At 39.2% G+C, this 24,014-nt stretch overlaps 1 protein-coding gene across 1 annotated transcript in view; it reads left to right on the top strand.

Moving 5' to 3' along the window:
* The window catches only part of EVC (EvC ciliary complex subunit 1), a 50,350-nt gene that overhangs the window by 10,316 nt on the left and 16,020 nt on the right, over window positions 1–24,014 (top strand). The window contains exons 7-12 of the mRNA XM_030947119.1: window positions 1,792–1,929; window positions 3,837–3,995; window positions 5,579–5,795; window positions 9,371–9,519; window positions 12,302–12,400; window positions 20,139–20,351. Coding sequence (XP_030802979.1) covers window positions 1,792–1,929; window positions 3,837–3,995; window positions 5,579–5,795; window positions 9,371–9,519; window positions 12,302–12,400; window positions 20,139–20,351 — 975 coding nt within the window. The remainder of the gene's footprint in view (window positions 1–1,791; window positions 1,930–3,836; window positions 3,996–5,578; window positions 5,796–9,370; window positions 9,520–12,301; window positions 12,401–20,138; window positions 20,352–24,014) is intronic.

Raw genomic sequence — 24,014 nt, 5'->3', positions numbered from 1 at the left:
GTCTTGCTGATAATAAAATAGCAGGAAATAAAGTAGCAGTATGACGCTCAAGGCTTTCATCAGGGAAAAATATACTTATTTCCTCATCATCCTTTTTTCTTTCATGCACTTGCATTGTAGTCCATATGCCACTTCTGAACTGGAAGACATATACTGACAATCAGTGTGTTTCAGGTAGTCACAGTACTTTTGTCAAGGTTATGAGAAGGAACAAAAAGCTTTACAAAACTATAGAAAATAGGAGAGCTATTGGTTCCACTTTCCAGTTTAGTCACAGAAAAATCTGGATTGAGAAGCACATCTTGAGATTTTCTGGCCCAGCCTTCTGTAGGAAGCTTTGTCTTAGGTAAGGTTATCCAGTGCCCTGCCAGTCCAAGTCTTGAAAGTTTGTACTGAGAGCAGCCTAATCACAGCAACAATTATGCTTTTCTTACATGTAAATGGAATTTCACATGTGGACATTTGTCTATCAGCTCATGAGCTCTAGTTGTTGAACACTTTGTACAGTCTCACAGTCTATGAGTTACTATAAGAAATATCTGTAGTTGTACCCTATGATTTATATCAGAAGGTATTTTGCCTTAAAGCACTCTTCTGCCTTGAATCCTCAGGTTAAGTATTAAAACTTACTGTATTTACTAGATGAAAAGTGAGATTAGATGTGCAAAATCCTTTTACTGGTGGTCTTCTGGTACTGACTTCAAATTATAGACAGAGGTGATCTAGAATAGGCATGTTTCCTGATAGAACCTAATCCTCAGTGAAGTTTGATGGCATTGCTGTCCTCATGCTCCTAAGATGCTGCAAGATGAGGACTAAATCCAAATAATTAGATGCAATAATTGCCAGAGAAGTCCAGTTGTTTAAGTGCCAGTATGGGATTTCTGTGTCCTATATGATGGAGAGAAAGATCTTGTAAACCTTATAGTCTTAGAGGAGAGATATCATACAAGGAACAAGGCTGGTTATGACCACCATGTAAAAGAGATGTTACATGTTTTATTGCAGACAGTCTTTTCCACTTTTAATTCTGCATCATAAAAATTCACAGGATTTTGATGAAGTTGTTAGTGAACAATTTCTCTACTTACATTTTTAAGGCATAAGGGTATCAAGTTAGTGCATTAATAGCCAAAAGTGGATGGTGTTAGAAGTCAGTGCTTGCTATGTAAGGCATGTTGCAGTGAAGGAGGAGTCACTCTTTTCACTATCAGCTTACTAAGCAATGGCAGCAGACTAGTATTTGCCAGCGACATTAGCTTTAATAAAAAATCATCCTGGTTTCTAAAGGACTGAAAAACTGTGAAACCTCATGTAATCATGCAGCCTATAATGTGTCCCTTCTGAGTATTACAGACATGTTCATCCATGTGTGTTCATCCAGCACTCTGCAGGAATCACTGATTATCACCTGGATACTTACCTGAGCTTTTAAACACAGCCTGTACACCCATAGCTGCCATTTAAGATGGGGCACATGCATTAAAATAAAAATATTAGTGGATAGATTCCAGGGGTTATTAGTGTAAAAGCTCTTGAAGCAGTGTTTACCGATGAATTCAGCAGAGATGGACTACAGTCTTGACTACTCACATCCTAGTGGAGATATATGTGTTTGTATTAAGATTTCCTTGCTTGCTACAGAAGGTCCATTACCCAGAGACAGAACTTTCTGAAACTCCTGTTCAGCTTCCTTAGCCATGGGCCAGAACTGACATACAGATTCATTCCCAAATTTAGAAGTTATATCTGTTTTTCTGTTTACTAAATCACTTGATTTTTTTTCCCCAGGATTTTGAAGAATTACAGAAACAACTTGATTCTAGACTCCAGAATACTGAAATGTCAGGAGCCCGTAACTCAGAGTTCCAGACTCTAGAAGACCTGGAAAGGAGGGAAAGGGAATATTCTGAGCACGTAATAGATAATGTAACTTTCTAAATTTTTCTAAGATTTTATTTTAATATTATTCTTTTGGTGGGGAGTTCTTTAGTGCAATGGTTTTCTTGAGTAGTCCACAGTTAGTATTTTATATGTGTCCTGAAAATATTTTTACTTTGCCCCATGAAAATATTTCCAGCTTCCTTTGGGTGTCAATATGTTTTTATAAATAAAACATTTTTTATGCTTTTTGTAAAACACTACTGTTTTATCAGCTGGGAAATGGCTGGTGCTTGTCTGAGGATAAGATTTATTTCAAGCCTATATATAGCCTGACTTTTAGGAATGTTATCCTAACACCTTGCTTTTGTCAATCCCTCTAACTGAGTAAGGGAGTAATAAAAGCCTACAATTTTTTTTCCAGCAGAAAGAAGTACTAAAACTGTAATTGCTGGGCAATGTTTTAGTATGTTTTGTGCATTTACTTTAGCAAAGCCTTTTTCTTTAGCAGCTTTCCACGTGAGAATATATTTACATTTTTTGATGTGAAAATACCGTTTGATAGCAGGCATTTGGTTTTTTTTTTGCTAAAGTAGGTTCACTGTGTCAGTCTAGATTCAGGCTAGAACACTGGAGGTTAAAAACATTCTATGTCCTATTCTTCAGTAAACTGACTAATATTCTTCCCAGCCCTGTTTTTGAAGTTTGAGCAAATTGACTGGTGATGAAAATGAGAGAGTGACAGCTCTGTGAGCTGCCTGTGCTGATTGACTGTGCCACTTCAGCCCTGGACCAAACAGCCCATCACCTCAGCCTTGGGCCTTTTTCATGCAGGAGTCAACATTTTTTAATGTCTGGTGCTTAAGTGCTTCACTGGGAATTTTCTCTGTTTTCTCTAAGCCCTTCACTTTATAGTGGAAGTCCTGGTAACATTGGAACATCTGTGTCAAGTTTCTTTTGTACTTTAACTTTGCTCAGTAGAAAAATGATTGTTTAGAGTTTTCCAGGGTTAGTCATGTAAAAATAATTGCTGGCAACCTCGCTGAGGAGCATGAGGCATTTATTCACCAGCAGTGATCATCCTTCAGTGGCTCTGTCACTCTTGTGCCTGCAGATGCTTTTCGTTGTACTGAAAATAATTTCCCTCTATGCAGATTTGTATAGCTCAGTACCTTGAACTAATCCAGTCTTCCTCTGAGAATATAAAGGGGGTTTTGCCATACTCACAGATGCCATAATCACTTTTTTCCCCCCAAAATTCATGGGTACTTAATAGAAATCGTGGTGATGGATGCATTTTTTACCTTTGTGTGTACGAGTAACCCACAGAGCGCAGAATATTGACAGTGTGCACAGTCATGTTTGTGGAATCAGAACCTAAAACTAGGGATTGTCCATATAATAACCTATCAGAATTGGCACATAGACTGTGCTGACATAAAGTATTTAATTCAGCAAAGTGCTTATGTAGCATCTAGCTGTGAAAGGCTTTGATGGTGTAAAACGGTAATAATTTTCAGTTTTTCTTTTTTTTGTGAAAATATTGTTTGACTGGAATACCTGCTCCTACAGCTAAATAAACTTCCCAGAATAAAAGGGATGCAGTTTATCTTCTAGGTTTTATCATCAATACTAAGAACATTATAGGCTCTTATAGATGCAATATGTCGAGAATTAACAAATTCTTAGCTAGTTAAAAAGAATTACTGCAGTTATTTTAAAAGGTCAGGTTTGATCTACTGGTTAGGTGCCACCACCAATATATTATATATATATATATATATATATAAAATACATAATAGTATCTTTATCTTTGTAAATTGTTCAATATAACTAATACTGAGAGCTGTCTGTGACTTGTATTTCAGTAGACTCATATATATGCCTCTTTCTGTAATGAAATACCAGATGATCAATGAGGGAACATGGGTTGTTTTTTGATTCATATTCCACAGATGGAAGCCTTCTGGAAGCAGACTGACAAAGCCCAGCAGGATTTTTTGGACCAATCAAAATGCTCAAGTGCCAAAGCCGCAAAGATAATGATGGATCTGACTGAGAAGATGATTGCAGTAGAAAGCTTGTTAAGTGAATCTCAGGACTTGCAGGCGATGGTAAAGTGAAAAAGAAATAAAAGTTGAGACAGATTTAGTCAATATGAGCAGAAAGAATTATGTCAGTGCAGAGTCTGTCAGTCCTGCCTGAGGAGTGATGAAGTTTGCTTAATCCAGTTGTCTCTTTGAGCTTTGTTGCTGAGAGCTCAACTTCCACTGCACTTTAGGAAGATTCACAGGAGGGTGAACTCTCTGCACTTGAGTTCTAGTTCTCAGAATACCATTTAGGTAGTCATATAAGGAAAAAGTATTGTTAATGCAGATGGTGAATCAGGAGCGAGAGCACAAGATCCAATGGATGGAGAATTGTTACTGTGGGCATTACAAAATTTCACTTTCTTTCAAAATATTTATTTCACTTTGACTGAGAAATCCTAATTTAAATTTGAGGTTGATTCTGTGTGTGACTTTAATTTGAATTGAAAATTCTTATCAGCTCTTAGGAATATGGTCTGAAGAGGAAAAACTGTGTTCATAAATGCACCGGCACTGTGCTTTATGTTGTGTTAAATCTAACAGATCCTTCCTTGGTTTTTTGCACAGGATATGCTGAAAGAGTTACATGTAATTTACAAATTAATATACAATTGGAATCACTGCATTTATTAGTAATTTTGGTGTATAAACAGCTACAGTAATTATTAGCTTGTTAGTTTTGCATTGGAGAGCAGCTCAGTAGACTGAGCTGGCCAGGTATGAAAAAAGCCTTTGCTGCTTGTCACACTTGACCCAAACTGGGCTGCTGCACAGTAAGTTCCTCAGATGGGAAGACTGCAGATAAGAGAATCTGGATACAGATACAGGAGATATTCCTGCCTGAAGTCACTACTGTGATGATGCTGAAATCTCATTGCAGAGGTCATTGTAGGTACATCTCTATTAATTACAGTAGGTCAGAGAATCATAGAATTATTTGGTTTGGAAAAGAGCCCTGAGATCAAGTCCAGCTGTTAACTTAGTACAGCATTGTCAAACTCTTTCTGACCTTGCAGCATTGCTTAAAGCAGCTGCACTTCTACCTGGGAGATCTTTCCCTACTGTGATCATGGGCTACTTTTTCAATAGTGCAATGAAAGCTGCTATGCAGAGGGCAATTATATTAATTTTTAGTATATGTACTGGACTGACTGAGCGTGTATTTGAAGGAATCACAGCATTATCAGAATCAGATATGTGTCCTCATTTCAAAATGAGAACCTTTACTGGTGTGCCATATAGTATTTTGAAAAGAGGTCCAGGACTTCATGTTGTCTTCTGTCCATCTATCCTCCTTGAGTATTTAACTTTTTTCTGCAAGGCTGTTATTATCTTTTCCAGACTTAATGTCTTCTTGACAGCTACAAATAATGAAAAGCAGCAATAATTTTAGGTTAGCTCTTGCAACTGAACGTGCAATAAATCTACTGTTAGCCTGCACTGATCAAAACTTTCAGAAGTATTTAAGTACATGAAGATGGTTATTCACATGGTTTTGAGAACCTCAGTGGTTTTCTTTGTGGTTTGGGAATCAATAGTTCAATGAAAGAAAAGCACAACCAAAGATACATTCTTGGTTTCTAAACAGGACTTTATGTTTGGTTTAGGACATTCAGGAAAGGTTATTCAGCTGGGAGCTTATGGTGAAAATGATCGATTCACTGAAGTCCTCTATACCAGAAGAGTGTAAGGGCAGATTAAATACTGTGTCAAATATTCTGGACCACTTAACTGTAAAGAATAATCTTTCAGTCCGACAAAAGGAAGAGCTTCTAACAGACCTGCACAAGGCCTTCTGGGAACAGCTGGCACATTACAGTAATGGTGAGTACTTAGACTGGAGCTCATCACTTACATGAATTCTCATTGTTTTAAAGAGTAAAAAAAATTACAGCTTCAGCTGTATATACCTCTCTGTTTTAAAAAGATACTAATGAATTGACCAGGATCAGTTTCATTCTGGAAGGTGTATGTTTGGAATGGGAACTTTGACTTTAGGCCTTTTATGTCCTGTTCCAGGTATTACTAGGTACTTACTCTATAGTTCACATAATCTAATTCCGTTAATTTGTGATATTTCTCCATTTACTGTTCACTTGGCATTGCTGGTCATACTGGCTGACATAAGACAGACAGTCGTAGGATTCCTTGGTAGCATGTAAAGCCAGAAGCAATTGTGCTATATGCAAAGCAGTTGTGCTATCACTTTTCTGAAAAGATAATGTTAAAGCTTAAAATCTTCCTATAAATCTCTCTTTTCTTATGTCAAACTAAAATACTTCTAAAATGAAGTATTTCCTCTTCCTTTTACACCTCTTCATATTGCCTATCTGAAAAGTACAGTCATAATAAAGTCTAGGCTGACTGACCCACTTATTTAAGGTTCTCCCTGTATCATTTTGTATGTTACCTAATGCTCAATGATGAGAAATATACCCCCATCTTCTCTGATAGGTGCTGTTTCCGGGCTCAGTGCCACCCATCAGCACTCACAGCAAATCAAATAATGGTAAAACATTTAGCCAGAAGGAAAATAATGCAAACCACTTCAACACAATTTCCAGAACCATTTCTGCTATTTTTGGACATATTTAAAGAAAATTGTCATAGCAAAATGGCATTAGGCTTAGAGTTCAGTGAACTGAATAGTCAGAATGAATGTAGTCTTGTTGCAGTATGTTCTTGCTGCAGTGCTGCTCACTCACTTTGGGCTTAGTGGTGATAATTTGTGCCTTATCTCACAGTCATAAATTCACAGAATCGCAAAATGGTTACGACTGAAAGAACTTCTGGAGGTTATGTGGTCCACCCTGTCTGCTTAAGCAGGTGGAGCTACTGTTGGTTGCCCAGGATCCTGTTCAGACAGCTTCTCTCTCCAAGAATGGAGACTCCACCTGGGCCACCTGTCCCAGTGCTGTCATCCTCATGGTAAAAGGAATTTCCTGAGTTTCAGTTTCTGGCAGCTGCCTCTGGTCCTTTTGCTGGGCACAACAGAAGAGAGTGGCTCTGTCTTCTTTGTACCCACTCTCCAGGTGTTTCTGTACTCAGCTGTTTATATACTTATGCTCAGATCCCCCCTGAACCCTCTCTTCTCCAGGCTGAGCAGCCCCAGCTCTCTGAGCTTTGTCTCATAGGGGACATGCTCCAGTCCATTCATCCTTGTGGCCTTTTGTTGAATTCTCTTCAGTATCTCCATGTCTCTCTTGTACTTGGCTGTGGAGCACAGAACTGGACACAGCACTCCAGGTGTGGCCTAACCAGAGCTGAATGGAGGGAAAGGATCCCCTCCCTGTATCTGCTGGCTTATGTTCAACTTGGTGTCCACCAGAACCCCAGGTCGTTTCCTGCCAAGCTGCTTTCCAGCTGGGCAGTCCCCAGCTGTGCTTGTGCCTGGGTTGTTCCTCCCCAAGTGCAGCACTTGGCACTTCCCATTGTTAAACTGCAGGAGATTTGCATCAGCCCACTTCTCCAGCTTGTCAAGTGCCCTATGGATGGAAGTAGAAGCATGTGTGGTGGATCAGCTATTCCTCTCATTTTTTGTGACTTCTGCAGACTTGCTAAATTTGCACTCTGCTCCAGGTTATTAATGAAGCTACTGAGCAGAATTGCACTCAGTATTGAGCCCTGGGGTACACCAGTAGGTGCTGGCTTCCAGGTGGACTTTGAGCAAGTTTTCAGTCTATCTCACTGCTCATCCATCCTCTTCTCTATGAGGATCTGTCAGGAGACTGCATTGAAAACCTGCCTGAAGTCAGGGTAGCCAATATCCACCACTGTCCTGTCATCTGCTGAGCCAATTATTTCATCACAGAAAGTGCTGCAGACTTGATCCTCTTTCAAAACATCTAGCTGTGTGAACAGTTTGCTGACATTCACAAATACATGTATATTGTGATACAGTTTCTTTCACAGATGTTGTTTTCTAAAACTATCTATGCCTAGTTCATCGTTTTCACATAGGTTCAGCCACTAACATTCTTTAAGCATAAATGGTTGTCGCTGGGTGATTTTTCCTTCTTTTTGTCAATTTTCACTTGTTCCTAAGCAAAAATACCTCTGTCAAGGCTTTATTTTATGCAAAGTAGGCTTTTATAGTTATATATAGCTATATATTATAGTTGGTACGTCCTGTGCAGAAGAACATTATCAACCTCCTGGTTTTAGATGGAAATTAAATGTGCTTTTAAAAAAATTATCTGGAGTGCAGCATTTATTCCAATAGAGCCTTATGTTGACCTTTCTTACCAGCTTTTAAATACAAAAGTTAAACTGTACCTATAATTCAAAAACAGAGCACAAAGCCAGCAAGACTGTGCTCCTAGGGTACAAAATAAGGAAGTATTAAAGAATCAATAGTGTTTAAAAGTAAAACACTGCTACATTTATTTAAGTGATATTTTCATTACAGGCTTTCCTGTACTTTTGGTGCACCTTCAAGTGTTCTGTCAGTGCATCATCAGCCTGTGGATAAACACAATAAATTAGCATGGAGAATAAATAACATTCTTGGTACTGCAGTACTGTGCTCCTTTTGTTTCTCTACAAAATAATTTCTGTAGTTAAAGCAGCTTGGTGTAGTGGCAGAACAGCAGCCACAGGTAACTGTTCTTTTGCATCCCCCTTTAGCTGCTTGTGTCAGGAGTGAAGTACTGCTCTGGGGCACGGTAACTGGGGGAAATTAGTAAAATTTTTCTTAGGTGGACAGGCAATGAGACATGAAGTGGCAGGACATTTAAAGCAGTGATTGCACTCAGCAGCCCAGGATGCAAATAGCCTCGTTAATTTATATATCACTTGGAGCTGCAGGGGGAATGAAGTGGGGAGGAATTTAGTCCCAAATAGTTCCCATTAGTAGCACGAAATTGGAGGGACCTTGACAACTTTTACTGCAGGTTCTTGGATGAGTCGCTTTAGAAGTCTGTTGTGTATGGGCTGCATGCCAGTTCAAACTAATCTGAACTAGCACTGCTTTAGACCTTTTCTCCCCACCATATGTTACTGCCCCTGTCCTTGCAGCAGCATTTGCATATCTTCAATTAGGTAATGAGACACTTACTGACCTTCCTGAAGCTGGAGGGGGAGGTTTGGGGTGCTGCATGAGGCAATCTGTTTCTTGGACTAACACTCTGCCTTTGCATAAACAGCAGCACCAGTGAAAGGGAGGGTGCAGGATGGTAGCAGTCCAAAAACCTGATAGATTTAAGTGCCATGTAACAATTTAGAAGTTCACAGCTAAAAAGGCCATCAGGGTAAGAAGCAAATTTCAAATCCTGCATGGTGATTACTTGCCTATTTCACTCACTAACAGATCTCCATGAGTTTATCTTGTGTGACAGCAGCAGATGCTGCTTTCTCCCTGTGGAGTTGTGGTGCCTAATTGTTTGTGGTTGATGTTCCAGAGTGCATGCAACAAAGTAAAGAGCTGATCTGGAAGCGGCTGGAGTGCCGTGCCAAGAAGAAGGAAGAGTTCAAACGCAGACGGGAAGCTGAACAAAGGAGTCTCCTTAGCAAAACTTTTCTTACTGAAGATGTTCATAATTTTCTCAAGGTGAACAAGTAAAAGCTTATTTTCCCCGTTCTATTAGTTTTTAAAGCCAAATGTATTGCAGATTTCTCCCAGTTCCATAAAATTGGGAATTCTGGGTCCTTGTGAGAATCCTGTGTGGTAGCACAGGTGGACAGGGTCAGAGCCCCTGTTGCCAAGGCTGTTCCTGCAGTGTTGGTGGTGTTGCATTGGAAGAGAATGCCAATGGGGTTAATGCAAAATTAATGTTTGGTAGAAAACATCTTTTGCTTAGGTACTGTGTGTTTGCTTCAAGATAGGAAATACCTGGAGGAAAGTATCCAGCCTGCATTACAGAAGGAAACAGTCTGCACTGATCTAATTGCTTTTCTATGAGTGGGGTTACTGAGGCTCAAAAGATTTACCAAATTTCAGAGAAGTAGAGGAAAAACTAATTATGATCTCTGGCAGTTTGCCTTAGAGAAGGTTTGCAGTTGATAATTTAATATGGTATACAGTGGCCAGTGTAATGTTTTTGTGTTCATATTTTCTATAGAGATTTGTTGTTATTGTTCCAAATGAATATACAAAATCAGAGTTCTTAGCTGTAAATGCTGAGAGCTGCAGAATTCGAGTAACTGCTGAGAACTGCAAACCCAAGTTATTAACAATTAAAAAAAATCAATACTCAATTTTCATGAAAATAAATAATTTAAGGTGAAAGTGGTTACATCCAGCAGCATTAAACTTTTGATGAAATCTAATAACTTAGATAAAATTATTGTATGAGAAGACCCAGATTCCAACTGCAGCAATCTATCAGAATTTATTGGTCTTAACACTGCAATTTTGCACTGTGGGGCCACATTCTTTAATTATATTGTATGACTTGGATAAAGCAGTTACTATTTCTGTATGCACACCTGCCTGGCAACACCTTACTCCAAAACAAGTACAGCATTTTTTACACCTTTGGCTTTTCTTAAAGCCAAACTTGTGACACATTTTTGTAGCCAGTGTGCACTTGTGAATGTATTTCCCTTTAGACATCATTGGACACTCTTGGACACATCCCAGATTCATTGAACAAAGGTTAAAAATTTTGCTGTAAGACCCCTTCCCTACAAAGGTAGAGCCACACAGCTTTGTGCAAGAGATGCTCTGTTCTGTACACCTGATGAGCAGATCATTAGTCTAGAGTTTAACTAAGCCTACTCAACAGCTTTCTGACAGGCTGAGAAGGGAGGGGCAACTTGCACTTCATGCTGCAGGACAGAACACAGCTGAGTCTTAGGATTATGAAATGCTTGTGTACAAATTATGAAAGTCAGAAATGTAAGCCCTTCTGCTGCACAGTGGGAAAGTCTTTTGTCCCAGAACAGATAGGGGTCTTAAGTGCAGAAACTCTTCAAAGAATAAGAAAAATTTGTACCTGCAGTTCCCATGGTTTGACTTAAATAGTTAAAAATAACTTAAATAGTTTAGTAATTATTTTGTGAGAACAATCCACTTGGCACTGAGGAGCTATTTCGTGTTTGTTTCATAATTTCACAGCCAGCCCAACTGTAAAGGAGTTGATTGCAAAGCCTCACCATGAGCCCAGAGCTGTACCCATCAAAAACACTTCTTTCCTCTGCCTTTCCCCCTTCACCTCATTAAGGGCTCACACCACCATGGTAGCAGCCTTGCCAGTAACTAACCTCTGCTGAATTTTAAGTGATTGCTAATTATGATGGTGGATTTTGCAGTAAACTTCATTCACATCAGATTGCTCTGAACACAAGTAGGGTGGTAACAACTGAGTTGCTGCACATCTGATCTTTTTTATAAGACAGAATGAGATATATTGTAAAGGTTAGAGTTCCTATATCATTCTTTCTCCTTCATCTATATTTCTGTTGGAAAAGGAGTCTTTTAGTTTTGTCTTTTACTGCAGAGAATACAGGAATGATCAGTGAAGAACACAAACCATAAAGTGTCAGTTACAGTAATCCATTCTGGTTCTGCCTACCTACGGTGGAAATACAAGTTATAGCAGTTAATTTGTCAACTTCTGTCATAAAGTATGAGTCCATGACATGTGTGAGCTTTCAAGTCTACCTTTACAACAATAATGAAGCATTTATGGGCACTTTGGTCCTCTTTAGAAGAGCTCTATTGACATACCTGATGAAAAAAGCCATATTTTCCATGGGAGTGATAGGGAGCTCTTGACGGATTAAATCAAAATCTGGAATATTTATATATAATGCTACTCATTAGGCTATAGATTGAGGTAGTCTTTGTGAAATATAATCTTCCATGAGCCTGCCTACACATTCACAGTCACAGTCTTTACCTGAAGAAAAAAATTGCATCCCTCTTAAAACTGTGACCAAGGACCAAGTCAGGACCACCTCACAGATCAGCCTCTTAGGAACCACCATGGGACATGGTGACCAACCCCAGTGCAAAAGCCCTGTACAGTGTGATACAGCTGCAACTCAGGTGTCTCAGATGACTATTCTGCAACTCATAGTAATGGCTGTGATGTAGGGATATTCATACACTGGAAAGCACGTTTCAAGTCACATCATTTCACATGTTTTGTAGTAGTATTTACATATTATTTAACCCCATATTGCTGACCCTAGGAAATTTTATACTCAAGAGTGGAAAAGCTCAAATTAAGGTGGTAAGCCAAGTTCCCTTTGAGCCATGGTTCCAGGTAAATAGTTCCTGTTGTAGTGATACATGGGAAGAGCATCAAGGAAGAAAAGGGAAGGAGCACAAGAAACTATTAAAATCTTTTCAGCTATTTAAATATACCTACTGTGTTTCTTTTTAGGCTTACCATGGGCTGCTGGAGAAACACAGGCAAGCACAGTGGGATCTGGAGGAGGAGGATGACTGTGAGAGCACAGAGGCTGTCGCTGATCTCTACAAGGTGCCACTTCTAGTGATAAATGTCGTTTGCTAAATTAATTTTGAAGATTGCTTCACCCCACTACAGTGTCAGGCCTTGGGGAAGACTGGGGAATTGCAGGAAGGATCACCTCCAGGAGTTACAGCTCCAGAAAGCTAGGCTGACAAAGCAGAAGATGGAAGCAGGACAGTCTTCCATATTAGGTTGCCTTTTCCATTATCTTCCCAAAACACTATGTTTCCTAACCTCGTATTAGTCAGAAAATGCCTGCATGGTCTGCCAAAACATGCTGCCCAGGTGGCTGACAAGGCTGCAGTAATGTTGAGAGCATACAATGTCATTACTACAGGAGGGAGATTTCATTTATGTGGCATAATTATCTCTTCTGCACTGTCACTGGATGATACTATTCCAAGTGAACTTCACTACATCTCCAAAGACAATTTTTTCATTCATTTCTCACAGAGAATTTTTTTATTCTAGTTAGTTTCCTGAAATTGGTTCAGATCTTTGGTATAAATAATTTTTACACTTCTTTAGGTGCTTCACGCTTTTGCATAATCTTTAATTATTTTCTGTCTATGCAGAAAAAATATGATAACATGATCTGTCTGGTGAAGCCCAAAACCATAGTCAGTAGTGACCTTTAATTAGGCTGGAACTAATCACTTTCAGCTCAACAGGATCCTTGTCATGATTAATTACGACCAGATCAGGATATTCTGGAAACTTGTGGTTCCTATCACATACAGCTAATATACCCATACAATCTTAATTAGCAGTAGTCCACATGCACTTTTTCAAATTCATGTTCAAAAAAATGAAGCCAGTGAATCGGAGTAGATTAAATGTACAAAGCTGTGTAATATAAGAAAAATCAACATGTTTGCTGATATTACTGTGCTCAGTTCATGATCCATAGTTACTGACTTCTCCATCTGCTTCCTCAATTCATGTGAAGTCTGGAGACTAAACGATTTTTTGTTTTATCTTACACAGTTCCTCCTCATTTGTGAAATTATATTGCTTTCCTTTATTGTGTACTCTGCTTTAGTAACACTAAGACAGGACTGAAAATCCTATTTCTTCCAGTACTTTCCCACTAAAAAAAAATTGGTTTGGGTGAATTAAGTTTTTCTAGAATTGCCAGGTTGCCAGGAGAACTGCACAAACTTGAACTCTGCCAGTTCACCAAGCTCTAGGCCATTATATTCCATATTACAGCTGCTCTCCTATGACTTGACCCAAACAGTGCCAGACATGAAAAACTCCATGTACTGTGGTCCACCTGAAGGTAGATGGGGCTGTGCTGACTTCTACAGCTGAGGACAGTGCAGTGGTTACATGTTTTCCATAAGCAGGGGCACAAAAGCAAAAGTGGACTTGCTGTTAAAGGAAGGAGGTGCATCTCACAAACACAATGCCTTTGCTTCTCTCTCTGCTCCCCCACACATCCAGAGCAGGAGTGCAGCCTGTACAAGCACAGATCTTTCCCTGGGCAGCAGGACTTTGCCTCTTCACTTGCTCCAGTTTTGTCATAGGAAGATGCTTTGCTGCTATTGGGAAAGGCAAGGCAGCAGTGGGAAGATGACAGAGATTTGGGATCCTCCCCAGTGCAGTTGTGTGGCTGCAGCTCAAGCAGAGTTAAACAAGCAGATATTAACTAATTCCAATTGCTTGGGTACCAGCCAGCCTCACATGGCAGCAGTCAGCTCTGTGATACACACCTCTGTCCCCACTGGGTTTGCACCATGGTCCTGTGTAGAACCAGCAAGTTTTAGGCACTTGTGCAAATACTGCAAAGCCTGATGTTGCCTTTCCAGAGGATCTGCACTCTCTGAGGCTTATGACAGTCATTTGCCTTTCAAATGGAGAAGCTGAAACATGATCTCAATGAAAAAGGTGATGTTAAAATATAAGGAAGGGGTAACCATGTGGCTGGGGAACCAGTGGGTATTCTCAGGACAGAAGAAAAGGTGTTACTAACCTCTAAGTGCCACTCCCTTGTGGAAGATCCTTAGCTTGTTCTCACAGTGCTCTTCTAAGCCCTTATCAAATTTCTATGCCTTTTCCATTTTTTCATTTTTCACCCTTTAAACAGATCAAGATAGATTTATATAACCCTCTAGCACTAGGGAAGTCTGTACTGCTACAGTATGTGGAAGAATTATCCAAATTGGTGAATAAATATGTAAAAATTCAATGATCTGGAAGCTGAGTGTGTTTGCATAGAATAATTGAGTAGGTTTGTTTTGTGTACGCATGAATAAATCAATTAAAATGAGTTAACCAAGGTCAATGGAATCTGTTGATGCCTGAGTGAATGAATGAGTTATATTTGGAGGATAGTGTAGGACTTTTGAGCCACACTAATGGATTAAGAGAGTGTGCTGTAGGTGAATAGTCTGTGTCTATTTCTAGACACAGACCAGGGTCTGCAAAGTTATCCTGTATACAAGAGATTTTGTACTGTTTTCACTGTAATTTTCTATTACATGGCAGCAATAACACACCACACATCCACTCTCTGCCCCAATATACCCAGTTCTATGTCAAACCTGTCTCAAGTTTAACATATCAGATAATCACCAACCTTTAATATTTTCCCTCTTTTTTCTTTTTGTTGTTGTTGCTGTGTGAACTACCCGTGTATTTCAGCAGGAAAAGGAGAAGTGAAGAGGTTGGGGGGATAACACTATTATTGAGAAAACAGACATGCAGATTGCACAAAGGAAATCAATTAACAGCTAGGAATTACATAGTACATTGTAAGATAGGTCTTTTTCTTCTGCCTTAATTCCAAAACCATAAAAGTACAATTTATTGTCATTTATAATTCCCCTTTGCTGATAGCCATTCATCAGAATGTTATTTCATTTGGCTTGACATGGGAATAAAATGCACAAAAATTTAGACTAAAAGCTATTAAGTCATGAGTGTTAACAATGGGCAAGGCAGTAGATATTTTTTGAATGGGTAGAAATAAATGTGAGTTTGAGGAAAAATATTTGATTTTGTCTGTTAATAAAAGGGAGAAAAAATATTTTTGACAAGATAAAAAGTAGAGATTCTCAGGGACTTGCTCTTTCATTACTTTCCTTACGGAATTTTGTTAGCCATGAGATATGGTTAGGGATGCTGGACTGCATTTTTGGGTACCAAGAGCTGGCATCTTTTTAGGGGGAATCAGTTTGTCTCAGATGGAAATCCCTATCAAGAGACCTCCACCTCAAAAGCTCACTTGTGAAATTTTTGCCCTGTAACTTACCCCAAAAATACAGCATCATCTGATGGATTAAATCTGTGAACTCAAACCATGGGAGCCCATTCTAATTCTGGATTTGGGCACTATTAGATTTGTTTTGGTTGCTTCAGTCAAGATGTCTGATAGGAGTAGCCTTCATTCTGAAGTCTTCTTCTTGCTTTACTGCATAAGAAAATGGATTTTACCACTAAATAGATTCACAATTGGCTAATAGCTAGATCTCGTGAGGGACATAACCTTACCCACAAAGGCATATTTCTAAAAAAGGAGTACCAAAAGAGAAGATTGAAACTGCCTCCTGAGTAAATCGAAGACCAGTGAGGGGGCAAGACTGATATTTCAATAGACCTCCATTTTAAATGTGTGGAAATCAAGCAGTGGAGCTTTTTTATTAACTTGTGCTAAGGATGACTTCAATGTCACTGTGGTTTTTTGATGTTAGGATGCTTAAAAGCAGGCAGGGTTTTCATTTTCCAACTGACTTTCCAGAATTCTTCAGATGGAAGAGGGAAGTACATGCAATCAGCTTTTCCCTGTTTTGAGTGGTGTATCTTCTGAGTGTATGTGAAGTATCTTCTAGTGGCCAGTGGTGTGTGTGTCCAGTGTCCCAGAATTTTCCATGTATTTATGGGATGTATGATCTGAGGATCGAATCTCTGTCCTTTGTAAGATACAATATGGTTTGGGAGATGAATCTTTTACCTCCTAACCAAGTGTCCTAGCCACTGAGCTTCTGGGGGCACATGCAGCAGTGTTCCACAGCTTTGATCAGATACTTAATTCCTTCAGTAAAATGTTATATCACAAGTTAACAAGTAGTTGTGCAGTTGCCTCTTTGAGATAATAGATACTTTTCAGTGGCTGGCATGTAAAATAAACCACAACCAGCCTTTCTAAAGCATTTTCCTGCTTCACAATTTCACTATTCACTCATCTATATGTAGGAACCTTTTAATCTTTTAGGTTTAACAGGGAAAATTAATATTGTTTTTTGAGTGAAATCTGATAAGCTATTTATTTCCCCTGTTTTTTGACAAAATTGTATATGTACTGCCTTGTTTGAAATTCAGATGCACTCAGCATTTTAATCTAAGCCCATTTTATTTCCATGTGTACCGCATGGTATTTCTTTATGCTTGATGTATTTCTCTGGGAATTTTTTGAAAAGCTTCGAGATTGATTGCCAGGTACTACAAACAGGTTCATTCAATACTGCAATCAGCTATTCTATTAATAGAATCAATTTGAATAAATTTCATCAAGTCAAAACTCTAAAAACAAGACATAGCATATCAGGAAGCTTTTAAAAATATTTGTAGAGGCTCTAGTCCAAAAATAAGAACCTGGAAGCAGTACTGATTTTCCTTTTCTTTCTTGTGGAAAATAACTTTTATAATACATAGTGTGCCATCCCTGCTCACAGACAGACTTTATTACAGTTTGAAATCAAGTACATTCCTTAAGAGTACAAATAGTTTTGAACTATTTTGTTAGCTTGAGTCACTGGGTAGAATTCAACCACATCTGCAATCTTTCCTAAATGTAGACATAGTATTTCCCCTCCCAAACTTTTAAAGGCCATTTTGTGACATTTTTTAAGTGCTGCATGAAGCAGCATGGCGCCTGTTTTGTCCCTGTGGTGTGGCCTCTGGGTGCAGCGTGCTGTCCTCTTAGGTCTGGCATGCGAGGGCTGCCTGGGCTCTGATGTCCATGTGATTGTCACATTAATGAGGTCATATACATAAGTAATTCTGTGGGAACAAGACCTAATCACATCTTTCTTCAGTAACCATCCCCACTGTGGTAGTGCCAAAGGTAAGCAAACAGTATAATTTTGAAGGTGCAGGGGGTACAGGCAGAACAAAATGTCATTGACAACAAGGAACAAAATACCATATTTTTGTTCTGTGCAAAATATTTCATAGCAAATAATAACACAGGGCTGTGAGCATGCCAGGGAAATGCTATCAGTTCCACAGCAAAATGTGTTCAAAAGGGATTTAGCTGCCATTGTTTGAGAATAGAATTCCTTTACACCCTGCCTGAGATCTTTTGATCTACTGCAGTAGAAATGCCACGGACTCCTCTAGACTCCTTCTGAACTATTTCAGACCCAATAGAAATTCTTATATCACTGAACACCCAGTAAAGGCAGGGGAATTAATATGTCCTGAAAGGCTGCTAAAGCTCAGAGGAGAGATGGTTTACAGAGATAGAGCCATTATTCTTTAAATGTTGTATGGGATATTTAGATTAGAAGTGCAGTATCTTTGAGTTTATGTTAAACCTGAGAACTTGGAGTCTTGGATTTTAAAATAACAGCAGAAGAGAGAATTCAAGTAAACCATTTGGCATTGCTTTTGGCAAGTAAAGCCAGGCCCACAACTACACAGATTATTAGGATGGTATAAATCATGCCTCTTGTTGTAACAGGAACTTATAACTGTAATAATTAAGGAGTAGGGGCAATAATCCTTCAGCACAGGATGCACCTGTGTAGCAAATGTTCCCCTAATGATATTGTCATGTCTAGATTGTGAGCAACCACTAGAAATGGGAAAAGTATTATCAGAAGTTACATATTGTGTCTTTGACTACTAATTCTCATACTAACGTCCAGCAATCATTTTCAAAAAGCTGTAGTCCAATTTGCAAAACTTTATAATACTTTGAGATTGAAGAAAGCCAGTGGGAGCTGGATTCTGAGAATCCTGCCTTCTTTAAACAGGTAAGAGAGTGGAAGGAGCTGAGACAGCTCATTTCAAAGGTGTAGTGAACATCTTTTTTAGTATTGTGCCTCAGTTTTATCCATAAGAAGAGGTTACTGCAGGGAGCTGTTAAGCTATTTATTGTTTGTGAAACAGCTAATTAATATGGTGATTAGCATCCTAGAGGGCTCATAGGAGGAAAATAATAATTTAGTACTCAGTGCACAGCTTGTATATTTTACAATAAATGAGAAATATTAAAATATTTTTCAGAAATCAATCAGTTCAAAGGATATTTATAGGCCTAAACATGGAACAGAAAAAGGGGCTGGGAAAACATTACATGAACCCCAGATGTATCATTATGGGGGCACAGAACTATATTTCATATTCAACCTAAATTCTGGTCTTTATTTATGACTTCTTGTCCTTGCACTTTTTTATTATTATTTTTTAGTATTTTGTATTTTATAATTCAATATTTAGCAGTTGGAATGGGCTCTTACACAACAATATATTATAGCAGTATATGCCCTCCCCTCCAAAAAAATTCCACTAGAACTTCTGTTGTCTATGAGCTGCAGACAAGCATATTTGACATCTAGGTAAATATCCCTGTGTTTCTGTTGAGAGGTTCTGTTTTTTGATCATCTAAGAAGTTGTAATTCAACCTGTATTTAAAAGAAGGCATCATCTAGAAGACCTGACTTGTTCTTTTAACAGGAAGCCTTAAGAGAGTTTTAAAAATATTATCAATATTTTAAAGAAAAGAAAGAAAGAAAGAAATACCCTCTTGTTTTCAAGAGGGTTAACATTGGTTTGCAATCAAAGCAAGCCCAGCTAGGCAGTAAAGCTTCTTGGACAGGTAGGATCAGGAACTCACACAGAAATAGCTCTTCATCCTGCAGGAATACAGCAGTGTCCATGTGACTTTCCAGTGTGGTTTTGTTCCCTTTTCAGCTGGGAAAGCTACCTGTCCTCACTCCTGCCCAGAAATGATCTCAGATGGCACCCAGTTTGCCAGCACAGCTCCTGTCACCACTGTGTATTTGACAGTGAAACTAGAGCTGAGTTTTTAACATGGATGCCATCTGACCAAATCACCCCAACACTTCTGGTGAGTGAAACAGCCTCAACAACTTAAAACTGTTCATATGGGACTAGTTTCATGAAAACCACCAGAAGATGTTGGTTTTCCTAGGCTTGAAACTATTCTGCGTCAGGATGAATTTGACTAATTCTGTTCTTCAGGCATTGAAGAGTGTCATATTTTGAAGTACCGACTACTGACATGACTAATGTCACTTTTGTCTAGCTAAAAGCCATACCATCCTTTTTAACTCTTCCCTCTTTTTTCATTCATTTCATAGCAGCACCTGAGAAAAGGTGCCTACAAGGTTTTGTGCTACACCAGATTGTTTCCACAGCCACTTTCAAAATAGGCGTTTTTATAACACACCACCATAGCCAGTAAAACAAGATATTCTTTTCTACTGCAGTCACATGTGAGCAGCAGTTAGGGTGCAGGGTCTCATGTGCTCTTGCCACTGTTGCATTTTAAATGCCTTGTGTAGCTTGAACCAAAACATTTTGTTGTTCCATCTACAAAGCCTGGTCCTTTTAACTCAAGCCTTAGAGGCATTGGATTTTAGCTCTAGGATTTGGACACCAGCCCAGTGTATTCACATGGTTCCCTCACTGGCATCAATTGTGGAACATGCAGGGGAAGAGCTCCAAGGTTCACTTTGTCACCTGTTTCTCTCTGTCCTCTCTGTGCCTCTGTCAGGAGCTGTACTCTAAGGCTTCCCATGCTTTAGCAGAGTTGGTGACAGAGCTGTTTCTTCAGACCCTGCCTGTGGTGACCAGCCTCTCTGTGAGAGAATGTGAGCTTCTGAAGGAGGAGTGGCAGGAGAATTTGGTCCCTCAGCTGGAGAAATGGGAGAGCCACCGCCAGAGACGCTGGAAGCTTTTCCAGGAGCAGCTACTGCAAGAAAAAGAAGTAAGATCCATGTTATGCTTTGAGATCTCAGTGTCCTAAAAATGGTATACAGGAAAAAATGATCAAGATATTTATCTGTGGAAGTGTTTAGTGTATAATTATATAGCCTGGTCCAGACACAACTCTAGGCTGAGGAGGAGCAGTTTTATCTGCTGCATGGAGTGAATATGTATTCTGTGCATGTAGGCTTGCATAGAGGAGTCAGAGAGTAATTACTGAACATCTGTCCACAGTGTTTGACAGCTTTGTCAGCGCATAAACAGTTTCTGGCAAGGCTGCTCTCTGATGTCCTCAGCTCTTGGCATCTACAGAAACACTTCAAAAAAACCTTCACTGGGTCTGTTTGGAGAGGGTACATATAAATACAGTTTACAGGCAAGGAAGCCTTGCAATGATAAATATTTCTTACTAATTTTTATGTATTAATACTGTAATAACTGGAAACATATGATACATACTTTTATAAACTTACTCTACTCTGCAAAGGTGGCAAAACACACACCCAGCTTTCCTGCTCTGTGTGTGTGCCCACCATAGGGGGCATTGACATCAGAGGAGAAAACAAGAGTAATGCTGAGACATCTGTCTTTAGCATCAGACTGGGGCTCAAATATGCCTTCAGGTTATTCATGCAGTGCTTTGTCTCTGTCAATACTGCTTCTAACACAGCTTTGTCAAAGAAAGACCTTCTCTATTCAAAAGTGTGTCCTTTCCTAAATGTTGTGTGCTGCAACATACAGAGTAATTGGAGCTTCTTAAATAAAAGGTTGGCAGATTTCTTTAACACTGGCAGAATCATATTTTCCCTTGCCCTCATTCTCCAAAGTGCTTAGACAATCCAGTACATTGTTAATGAGATACTGAGCAAGTCCCTAATTATTGCAAACTGCATTAAGGTGTTCAACTTTTTCACCCACTCACATTTAGGATTCTGCTGTAAAACACTGTTATTCAGGAAACTGTGGGCTCCCTACTAAATCTGGTAGGGTTGTTTGCTAACCAGTGGGTTTAGAACACCACTGGCAATACAAAAGTAAAATTTTTCATTGAAAACATTGAGACATTTTCATTTTTTCTTTTATATTTTCCTTAATCTGGAGTTATGCAACTTGCACCTCGCTGATCTTTTTATATTTCCATTATTGTAACTGACCTGTTTTGAAAAACAATTCTGTTTTGCTGGTTTGGTGTCACAGGGCTATATAACAAACTAAACTAAATTGTGCTTGGGACCAAGCACGGATGCCAGTGGGTCTGCTCACATGCTCAGTTACATTTGTATTTTCCAGGCCTGTTGGCTGGCATTTACTCTTTGATTTTGGCATACCTGTACCTTCAGTGATTAATGAAACAATGCCTGACCTCAATCTTTTTTTAAATTATTTTGCCCCTTTTTATCAAGGATTAGATTAGAATACCTGACTTGTCAAGTTTAAACCTTGCTGTTGATTTTCACATTCATCAAGGGCGCACAAATTGCCTGTCCTTGTATGCACATGGCCTGAGCAGCCTGGCCTGGTAGGTGAACTACGAGCACATCTTGTAGCACACAGAGCCCTCAGCAATGTGGTGGATTCAGTGTCCCAGAAAAACACAGAGAAACAGGAGGTTTGGTGTGCAACTTGTGAATAATGTCGTGTCAGAGAGCACATTAGGGCACCTCTGCTGTGTGCCTTCCACTGTCCCATTGAACCCCAGCCATGGTTCAGGGCTGGAGGGGATGTGTTTAACAAACAAGAGATTCTCCACAGAGGGGAAACATCTCAAGTCTGACGTTTTGGTCCAAAGATGCTGTTTGTACATTCCTCTGTTGCTATCACTGGGCACACTGTTGAGTGGAGAAACCATACCCTGGGAATTTTTCTCAAAGGATATGAAGGATTAGTTCATCTCCAGCACTCAGCTGCTAGATAATAGGTCTTTGGGCAGCACTGTGTGGTGGATTCATTGTATGTGAATTCAGGTGTTCTGGTCATGCCCAAGCATAGCTTATTTAAATTATTAAATTGACTTTCTCTCACTTTGTGTATCCTAGCATGCATAATGTAAAGCAGATGACTTCCTAGCTGGGAAAAAAATTTAAAATAAAATAATAAAGGGTTTGCTGACATCATTGACAGTAATTACTGAGATATAGAGCTATAGAGGAATTAACTTAGCAGTGACAGAACTCTCCTATTGGTCTCTGAGTCATCAGCACTGCAGCTGGGCTTTATTCAATACAAAAATTTCCTGAATGGCAGACAAAGCTGTCCTAAGGACAAGTGATTCTGCAGGATAAATTCCAAGAAGAGATAAGAGTTTCTCATAGTGAGAAATTCATCTTATGATTCCTCAAGACAATATTCTGTGCAGGAGCCTAAGTACCTTTTTTTAACTTAATGCTTTTTGAAAGGATTTGAACTGGAAAAAAATCTGCTTTATCTCCAAAGAGAGCATGCAGGGACATGGCTATTCCACCAAAGCTAGGCTGGCAAATTTTCATGAGTCTGAAAAACATAACAATGCATTATATTGTGTTCAAATGCAATGTGCATTTCTTGTCCCTTTCCTACTATAAAACAGCAGCATGAACATTTAAGCAATAAGCTGACACTTGCATCCTACAAAAAGGAACACTCGGTTTCCACCTTAAGAAGAGATATTGGACACTTTGCCAGATGATTATGTCATTTGGGAGAGCCCATAGATGTTAGAATTCTGGGTTTGACAAAAGATCCATAAATCCACAGTCATATTGTCAGGCCTTTTAAGTTGTCAGGCATTTTGCAGCAGGAGATATGTCTTTCATTTGCCTCTTGATAAATGTGGCATGCTGGGAGTTACAGTCACCTGCTTTACAGGCTTGGGAAGCCAACACCAGAAGACTTTTCACCAGGGAATTTATGTGTGCTTTTCAAAGTGACTCTAAAAGACATTTTTCCCTTTTACTTGAACTACCTTTTTTTAGATGATCTTTCCTAGCATTTATACATGTCTGGAATGTGATGTCCTTTGGGTGAAAAGAAACACTTTTACAACTGAAAAGAAAAAAAATCAGTTTCATATATAACTTTGCCTTGTAGGCTTGAGGATATGAGTGAGGCAAATGGGAATAAATGACTAATGAAAATAAATTTTGAGCATTTTCCCACATAGTCCCTAATTCATGATTTCTGCAGAGAGCAGTTCCAGGGAGCAGCCTCCTGCACCGGGCTGAGACTCGCTTGGCTGTCAGTGTGCATCGCACCCCATCTACAGGCCGAGACAGGGAAATCACTTTGCTTTCATTCCCTGAATAGTCTGTGCTAAAGGTGTCAAAACAGAAAGGAGAGGCATATTCCTCACCTTTATTGCCCAAGAGTAATACTTAACTCAGCCGTGCTTCAGAAGATCTTGTAATGGACCTGTGACCAAGAAGCAAAATATTTGGAGACTACAGAATAAAAATGGGATGAGATTTCCATCCATTCCCACATCCTTGCTTGTTACTCAGAAAGCTGAACTGGCCCCTGCTTACCAGTTTTGACAGGGTGGGCATTTTATCACTTTCTCTGGTTAATTTTTTCATAGCGATTGGAATAATGCTTCAAGAAGCCAGACATTCCTTAGAGCTTTACTCCCTCATTTACTATACTTTTGTCACTGGTTTTACTGGTTGAATACAGGGATCAGAGAACCTGA

The sequence above is a fragment of the Camarhynchus parvulus genome, chromosome 4, assembly GCF_901933205.1.
Source record: "Camarhynchus parvulus chromosome 4, STF_HiC, whole genome shotgun sequence".
NCBI classification, from domain to species: domain Eukaryota; kingdom Metazoa; phylum Chordata; class Aves; order Passeriformes; family Thraupidae; genus Camarhynchus; species Camarhynchus parvulus.
Note: the sequence above shows the minus strand (reverse complement) of the source record. Positions and strands in the feature narration are given on the sequence as shown.